Consider the following 8,946-nt stretch of genomic DNA (forward strand, 5'->3'; position numbering starts at 1 on the left):
CAATCCAGCATTAGTTACATCCAGAAGCCCAGTACTAGCAGAGAAGTTCTCGTGCTGGGAGGGAACGTTCACTGCAGGATTAATCTGGAACTCTGCCAAACCTTTGTCTGTGAAAACGAACAGCACTAAGAACTCAAGTGCATGAAACGGCACAACAGCACTGTCAAACCTCATCACCCTCAAAACTACCCAATTATATTTTTTTAAGAAAAGCCTTGGGATAAGTAAAAAAAAAAACCCTAACAAACCCCCACATCGTACAGGAAACGACTACCGTGCCCAGGACGCTATATCACAAGCCACCGAGCCCTCCCAGGAACTCGACGCAATTACACGCGCGCGTCCCCCAGCGGGCGGAGCCCCGCCCCGCCCCGCCCCCTCGATCCGAAGCCCCTCCCCCTTTGGATTTCGCCCTCGGCTGGCACCCCTCCCGCGCCGCAGGGGCCGCGCCCCCCCCTCCCTCCCACCTCCGGGCGCGCTCCGTAGCCGGAGCGGGGACGCGCACGCAGGAGCAGCGGTTAGAAAGGGCTCCGGAAAGTTTAGTCCGGGCGAGTTCGCTCTGTTGTCCTCAGCACTCGGATCAGTCCTAGCAATGTCGAGCACCTCTAACCTGGCCACCATGAAGAAGATGGTCCAGCAGCTGCGGCTGGAGGCCAGTCTGAACCGAGTGAAGGTGAGAGGGGGACGGCCCGCCCGGGACCGAGAGCAGGGGAAGTGCTCCGGAGGGCCGCGCCCGGATATAACGAGCAGCGCCGAAGGGGCCCGATCGCGCCTGCTACAAACGGTCCTAGTTCAGATCAGACGCCATTGGTTATTGGAAGGGTTGGGCTAGTTAAACAAACCGAGCCTCTTCCGTCCCTTCTGCACTTAAATTTCTCCGAATTCTGAAAACTTTAAAAAAGGGCCCTGCCCAAAAGGAATTATTGAAAAGTGAAATGCGACAAAGGAAATGGGTTAAACGATATCTTCTGAAACCTCAAGAGCAGGGTTCCAGGGAAATTAAATACGACATCCATTGATTCTTGTAGCCCTGGGAGTCGGCAGCATTATGGCAGACCAAGGATTCCTCTTTGTTGTAGTCCTGATAGCATTGCTGTTGGAACATCCTTTTAGCATGTACAGAAACTTTGTTTAACTTAAGTTTTCATGCTTGTAACCTGCCATGCTCTTTTGGCTGCCATTTCCCTATAAAGCCAGCCATGTTGCAGCGTGAGATCAGTGGCAAGGCAACAGAGATGTTAGCCATGGCAGAACGAATATGCTTAGCTTCCGTCTACTCATTGACTGAAGCACCTTAAGTAATCAATAAAGAAGGGATTTTCCCAGTTCATGCCGGGAGGGGAGTCGTCACAGCTAAGGGTGAATAGCACTGCTTTTATGTTCTGGTGAGCTATCTGTGTGCTTACTAACTTTTCCAAAGTATATATAGTAAATAACATTACTGCTTGCCCTGTGTTTGAAATGCATAGGAAATATTGGAGCCTGGAGGCTATCACCATGTTCAAGCAGATTGCTTACATTTAAGCAGAGATTTATGGTTCCTAAAGGAGCATTCTAATGCTGGAAGAAAACTGGCATCTTCATAGGTTGATACCTTGTTAGGCCAATAAACAAGATGTTATAATGCATAGGCATTAGATCACAAAGCCTATATGCTATATCTGTTTTGTTGGGCCAATGAAAAGATACAATTTCAGTTTCGGCATGGTTACAATAAACGTTTACCTTGGTATTCTGTGTTGCCCTTTACATCAGAGCTCTTTACCAGACGTAGGTAAAGAATAGGTCAGTAGAGAGAGATCCACCTCCCCTGCCCCTTAGAGCGTACACGAAAATCGGCTGAACGCTCTGTATTGGGTATAACCTGTATTATAGTGACACACACTGACGTTTATAACGTGTTTTGTGATAGTTTATTACACTACTTGGGTTATCTTACCATTGTAGAGGATCAGTGAATGTCTTCATACCTGTTGTAGAAACTTAAGGGTGCAGTTTGGATTTAGTGGGTGGGTACATATCTCCTGCACAGAGGAAAGATCAAAACTTCCCATGGGCAGATTCAGTCTTGTCGTCATATCTCTCCCTCCATGTGGCATGTACCTGGTTGCAGGAAACTTTGAATCGGGCCTTTTAATTTAAAAAATAACATGCTAATTAGCTTGGACTCAGTCTGACTTTAATTTTGTTCTGAAAGGATACTTTACAAGTGGACTTGTTTGGTATTGCTAAGGCCATATGATGGCTCTTACCTTAGTTGTAAGTTTTGATGATTATTTGCAGTATATCCAAAGCATAGCATCATAGCAATAAATCACCTGACAGTTTGTTTATTGACCCTTGTATGCTTTTTATCTGCATATATACTGTACTAGGGTGAGCAACCTGCTATTAGAAATGAATGATCTTAGAAAAACAGGAGTTTAGAAATTGTTTTCCAATTTGTTGCATCTTTTCCACTAGGTATCACAGGCTGCTGCAGAGTTAAAGCAGTTCTGCTTGCAGAATGCAGCACATGATCCTTTGCTGACAGGAGTGTCTTCCAGTACAAATCCCTTCAGGCCTCCAAAAGTCTGTTCCTTTTTGTAATTTGATGAAATATTTTAATTTTTCAGAGGTGAGTTTTGTTTTTTTTCCTCTCATTAATAACTACCGGTATTGAAAACTTGTTTGAAAATTTATAAATAAAACTATTCAAAGGGTTGGTGATAAATGACCAGGCAGAATTAATAATAAATAAATCTTTCATATACTTTCCTAATGTGTGTGTAAAAAAACAAAACAAAAAAAACCCACCACAAACAAAAAAGCATTCAGTTTAGAAAACAGCTGAAAAGACCAGATCTGTTTAAAGCAGCAGTATGGAGTACATTCAAATCCCACTATGCCAATTTTACTTTTTTTTTTTTTCTTTGTGCTCATATGGCGTGTTTTCTACAAATTTAATTTTAAAACTTTTTGTAATGGCCTGGTTGCACTTCATAAAATAAAGCTTTGTAGATGTGCAAGAAGAAAACACGTTTATTTTGGGGTATGTGGGGAACAATTAGAGATGATTTGCCAAAGCTTCTGGCACTGTTGCCTTGTTTATCTGAATTTCTTATATGTATAAGAATGCAAATCAGTGTTATAGCTGTCCAGAGAACTGCTAGTGGGCATTGGAGAGGGTTTTGTGACCAATAACCTCCAACAGAATTGAGCCAGGACAACCCTGACTTGCTTGTAATCATTGCAGCTCAAGTGAGGGTTAATGTATTATCCCAGCTGAATATTAATTTCACCCTGGAATATTACAAAGAATACTAGGTTAGTATTTGTATCTTGAGCTTACACTGGCCTAAGTACAGGGCTGGTGCAAGAGTATGAGGCATCGTAGGTGAACCTTCAGCCTTGTGCCCGTCTCCTTATCTTCCTGCCTTAACTGCTGCCAGTGGCTCCAGCACAGTGTTCTCTACTACCACTGGTGATAGCACTCCCACCTTATGGTGGCATTGGCTCTGGCACAGCATTCCCCACTCTCTTTCCAGCATATTACTTATTTCTTTCACCCTCTCCCCAGCCCAAGTGTTATACACACAACTTTTCCAAGTGTGCTGTTGAACATCCCTCTTTCAATGGATGACTTCTTTCTTCCTGGTTCTCTGCATTTTGTCAGCTTTTGTTTACCCTTACCCCTAACTTAAATAGCACTACACAGCATACACAGGGCTGTACAAACCTAAAGACAGTCACTGCTCAATAGAGCGCCTCTTCAGTCCTCCTTAGCTTTTCTCACCTACTCCTCTTCATTTTCCTCTCCTCTCCCTATCTTTCCCACATCATTCATCAGTATGCCTCTTCTCCTGTTAACTCTTGCTTCCACCAATATTCCATTTCCTAGCGTATAGCAGATGGACTCAGGACCAGTGGGTATAGTGTACTCCTGATAGCAGTTGGAGATGGACCAGATTTCAATCTGATGTCAGCCCCTAGTACATATACCCCTGCAGGAAGTACAGCTCTTCAGTATTTTCTGTCTCCATAGCAGTTAGGGACTATCTGGTGTTAGAACCAATTCAACGAAGAAAACCCAAATTTTAAAGAGAATCCTACCTCTGAAGATGAGCCCCGCTCTCCTGCTGTGATACCCTCGGGTCCCTCCCCCAGCTGAGATTTCCCGAGGGATATCCGTAGTCCCTCAGAGGTGAGCCTCTATCCGGCGGCCAATTCGCGGTGAGGACCTAGCCCCCGATCCCGGGCGCGGCTGAGAGGCAGCGGGTGCACCCTCAAGCGCGATGGTGAAGGTATTTGCCCTCTCCCCCGCAGCCGGAGACCGCCCGGACCGCAACCGGGGAGTGCCGAAGACAAGGTAAGATAGAAATCTTCAGTGTTGACTCCGGTCTCCGAGGTTGGAGGAGTCGCACAGGTCGCCGGCTGGGACCAGTGCTGCCAGGTTGATCTGCCCTAGCAGGGCCAGGCCCCGGTTAGTTCCAAGGGTCTACCCATGTGGAGACCCTCCGAAGTGGTCGCCCTATTGCCTGCGTGGTCGCTGTCGCCATCTTGGCCCTCTTCGCCGCTCCGTTCGTCGACCCGAGCACACAATCCTAGCTAGGCGCACAAATTACATGTGCGCATAGTTACACGCACATAATCCCTTGTGCACACAAAGTTACACGCACAAGGGGCCGTGCGCATAAGATAGACACTCGTCGCACGCCTATCGGGCTAAGCGCATAACCACGACTTGGACACACAACTGCGAGCACAACCCACACACATATCTTAGACGCGTTGAAGCGCATAAGGGTTTACGCGCCGATAGCCATGGCACCACCGGAAACAGAGATAAAGGCTCAAGGCCTCTGCCCAGCATGCCATATCAGAGCCGCACAAAGCAAGGAGGCCAGCGCTCAGTGCGAGGAGGCCCTGGGAGATCCAGCCCAGGGCCGAGTAATAGTTCCTCAGTGGGTATCCTGGACCTAGCAAATCCCAGTGGGACGCCCCCGCAGACGGGGACCCCCAGGCACCCAACGCCCCTTAGCTTAGATCCAGCGTCTATCTCATGGGTGGAGTTCTTCAAAGAGCTACACACCTTTTGTTCACATGCAAACAGAACCTCTGGCTGATCAGCCACATCTTCCGCCAGAAGACCTTTATGCCCCAGGCCCCTCAAGGCCTAGACAAAGGTTTCCACCACCCAGAAGCCAGAATGCTGTCACCTGCCGAGATCTGCAGGGCGGTGACATGGTCCTCCATCCACGCCTTCTCCAGGTTTTACCGCCTGGATGTTCAGGCTTGGGAGGACACTGCATTTGCAAGGGCAGTCCTAAGTGGGTCATGGGCAGCCTCCCACCTGGTTCGGGAGTAGCTTTTATACATCCCATTGGTCCTGAGTCCATCTGCTACACGCTAGGAAATGGAGAAATTACTTACCTGATGATTTCGTTTTCCTTAGTGTAGACAGATGGACTCAGCATCCCACCCTTGGCTGCCGTTATGCATGGAATTTCGAATAATTCAAGAATAAGCCATGTTTTCATCCACCTAGGGCACCCACCCTACTGGGTGTTGATGCTTTCCGGTTAGTACGCTGGCGGCCTCCAGCTATAGTCAATTCAGCCAGTTCAAGTTAATCAAGTTATAAAGTTTAACCAAGTTACGAAGTTATTCAAGTTAATCAGTCACACATATATCCACAATGCTTTTTGAGGAGAATACTGAAGAGCTGCACTTCCTGCAGGGGTATATGTACTAGGGGCTGACGTCAGATTGAAATCTGATCCGTCTCCAACTGCTATCAGGAGTACACTATACCCATTGGTCCTGAGTCTATCCGTCTACACTAAGGAAAACGAAGTTATCAGGTAAGTAATTTCTCCATTTCTCTTTTCATTAGCATCTGCTCTCCTGCTTCTCCTTCCTTCCCTAAGGTAACTTGAATAGCTGGAGCCCAACCCACTCTGCCTTGCTTATGGGGCTGCCACGGTGGCAGGATGGATTGCTGGTCTTTGGCTGGCATAGCCTGGGTATCCCTGCCAGCAATAGTGTTCCTCCTGTACCACTTTGCCTAGCAGAGCCTTGGTGCAGCATTTTGGTTCTTTTGCTACCCCCTCCAAAAAAAAAAATTAAGCTGGCTAGGCAACGACCTAGTTTCTCTAATTGGGAAAACTGTCCCTGTGAAGATAAAATCATAGATATATAAAGAAAACAAGGGGTCACGATATGAATCTCCAGGGAGGAAAACTCAAATTGAATGTCAGGAAATATTTCTTCACGGAGAGGGTGGTGGATGCCTGGAATGCCCTTCTGGAGCAGATGGTGAGAATGAAATCAGTAAAGGACTTCAAAAAGGCCTGGGATAGACTCTGGATCCCTAAGGTGCTAGATCCAAGAGTCATGGGGATTAGCAATGAGTGAAGGAAGAAATCAGTAAGAACTTCAAAAGGGAATGGGATTGACTCGGGATTCCTAACTAGCTAATGGTGGGTAGCTGTGAAAAAAAAAACAAATGAAGATATAACTGTAATGGCAAAGAGAGGGCCCAGACTAAAGGTCTGTGAATCCAATTTCAGATAAGATTGTGGGGCAGACTGGATGGGCTGTTGGGTCTTTTCTGCCGTCAGTTTCTGTGTCTGTTTCTATACACAGATACCAGCAGAGCTCTCAATGCCAAGACAAGCTGCTAGTGGATGGTGTCCCATCTATTACTCTTAAGGCTAATATACTTGGGTTCCTTTAATGTGATTATAGTGCTATATCCAGTGTGAAAAAAAAGTGCTTCTCCTCCAAAGTTCAATCCAAAATGCTGGAAACTTCAGTCGAACATGATGTATTTAATTACAGTACTTAGCTCATGAATAGGGCAAAATATCTCAGTCTTCTGTTCACATAGGTTATAGCACTATAAGCACATTAAGGGGACCTTAAGTAAACTAAATTAGTCTTTGGCTGCCCCTTTCCATTGACTTGTATTTTGACAGTCTTGCACCTATTTGGAACTGTCGTCAGGGATCTGTTTTTCTTTATTACAATTTCCCTGCAGTTGCATACATTTTAGGGTTTTTTTCCTTAGTCTATCCAGTAACAACATTTTATTATTGGTGGTTTGTAAGTTCTGTAAAAGCAAATTTTAGATAAAAGCATTCAGGTAAATCTTCAAAGGAGTTATAAATGCAACATACTATCACAGCAATTTTCAAAAGCCACTTACCCATGTTAGGTTGTACCTGCATTAAGTGCACTTATTGATAATTCAGTGATATGTTGCAGCAATCAAAAGCCCGCTTACACAGGTAATGTATTTACATGTGTAAAAAATCCAGTTTTAAATGTGTAAAATACTCTTGAAAATCGGGCCCATTTATTTTAAAAGGGAAAAAGCGAAGCACAGATTTTAAAATTGCATTAGAAGGCTTGTGTACTGGGTGTCTGATTTCTTTGCTTTAGGGTCATTACTCCTGATGTCAGTGCATAAGCAAAAAAAAATTGTCCAGTGATACTATTCTGACCTGAGGGGAGTATTAGCTCCTGAAACGTGGCTGATAAATACGACGTTGGCTCAGTAAGAATGTTTGGTCATAGGCAGTGCAGGTGCCTTTTGTTAAACTCCTGTATCCTTTTTAAGGAAACTGGAACAAAATTTGTTCATTCCATTTGTGTTAGTCAAAAGGACTAGACATGTTATCCTGAATAGAATAAGGTAGCTAGCCTGATTGCTAAGCAGTTTTTGTTTTGCTTTTCAGATTTTTTTTTATTCACTGATTTTTTTTTTTTCATACTTCTGGACTTGCCGTGTTACCAGAGGTGGCCGCTGTGAGGAATACCATGGTCTGAAGCCTTACAAGAGCTCAAAATTATGACGTGCCAAACTTGTGTAACCTGCTACTGTAGTCAGATCTTTAACATCTACCTCTCCAAATGAGCCGTGTGCTATTTGCAATAATGTTTCCTTATTTCATAGGGAAAATTGTTTTTTACACTGGCCTACAAAAAAAAATAAATGTTTTAATATCTTCTCCATACTTTCTATTCCATGTGTGGTGAAACTTTGCAAGAAATGATCTGCATGTTAGAAACAGCAGCACAGTAACTAATTAAAACACATCTACAAATAGTTTTAGTTTCTACAGGTAGTTCAGGTTTAATACATGAAATTGTGATCTTAAGTATAACCTAGCTGCTGCTTTTCAAACTTTATCTGAGTAGAACCTGCCTTTGAAAATAAGAATTTTTTTGTTCACAGCTTCTTAAGGCAAGAGAGTCTGGCATTGCTTGATGGTGACATCTAGAGGCCAGAGAGCAACATCCATGCTTCCTATTATTTTGGAGGGAGCCATGGTCTATGTTACAATGGCTGGACTGCTCTGGTCTGAAAGGGAATATGCTAACACAATAAAATATCTTCAGTTAGGGCTCATGGATCACAGGAGGCTTGCTTTGGATTTAAGTAGAAGCCGAAAGACACAGGAGAAAACCTCTTGGCTCTGTAGTTTTTTTTTTTTTTAATAAATTTTGTGTAGTGAGTGCATAAGGTAAGCTAACTACCTATCCATATTTCTAAAAGGCAAGTACAAAGCTATGCACCACAAGGGTAAAGGTGCTCAGATAATTTTGTATTTACATTAGTTGAACACAAATGGAGAGAACTACCTAATTATATTTTTTTGCTATCGTAATTTATACAAATTAATGGTGTAATGTATTGACATGTTTATCCAAAAAATTTATAAAAATGTCCATGTGATCCCTGTTTATGAATGTCTCCCAAACAATGCTTCATGTCCTATGCCAGATAAAACTGTCAATTACTCAAATGAAAAATTTTATTTTTCTCCCAGGACAAGCAGGATGGTAGTCCTCACATATGGGTAACATCATCCGATGGAGCCCTGTCACAGAATACTTTTGTCAGTTTCTAGAACTTTGACAGGCACACTGAGCATGCCACTAACCCTATGGCCACCAAGG

At 44.1% G+C, this 8,946-nt stretch overlaps 1 protein-coding gene across 2 annotated transcripts; it reads left to right on the forward strand.

Annotated features, from left to right (window-relative positions):
• The first annotated feature begins 455 nt into the window (after positions 1 to 455).
• Positions 456 to 8,000, forward strand: GNG5 (G protein subunit gamma 5). 2 transcript variants are annotated; one of them, XM_029618542.1, is made up of 3 exons: positions 456 to 673; positions 2,464 to 2,617; positions 7,722 to 8,000. In XM_029618542.1, exons 1-2 carry the CDS (start codon positions 593 to 595, stop codon positions 2,587 to 2,589), a joined length of 207 nt encoding a protein of 68 aa, XP_029474402.1. In that variant the 5' UTR covers positions 456 to 592; the 3' UTR covers positions 2,590 to 2,617; positions 7,722 to 8,000. The 2 variants fall into 2 exon arrangements, with proteins under 2 accessions (XP_029474402.1, XP_029474401.1); XM_029618541.1 differs by having other exon boundaries at positions 464 to 673; positions 7,781 to 8,000.
• The last annotated feature ends 946 nt before the right edge of the window (positions 8,001 to 8,946 follow it).

The sequence above is a fragment of the Rhinatrema bivittatum genome, chromosome 10, assembly GCF_901001135.1.
Source record: "Rhinatrema bivittatum chromosome 10, aRhiBiv1.1, whole genome shotgun sequence".
NCBI classification, from domain to species: domain Eukaryota; kingdom Metazoa; phylum Chordata; class Amphibia; order Gymnophiona; family Rhinatrematidae; genus Rhinatrema; species Rhinatrema bivittatum.

Excerpts from the sequence above, each read along its gene's own strand:
- GNG5 (XM_029618542.1), top strand. The coding sequence starts at position 593 with ATGTCGAGCACCTCTAACCTGGCCACCATGAAGAAGATGGTCCAGCAG. Across the intron at positions 674-2,463 it reads CCAGTCTGAACCGAGTGAAG|GTATCACAGGCTGCTGCAGA; the intron begins GTGAGAGGGGGA and ends CTTTTCCACTAG.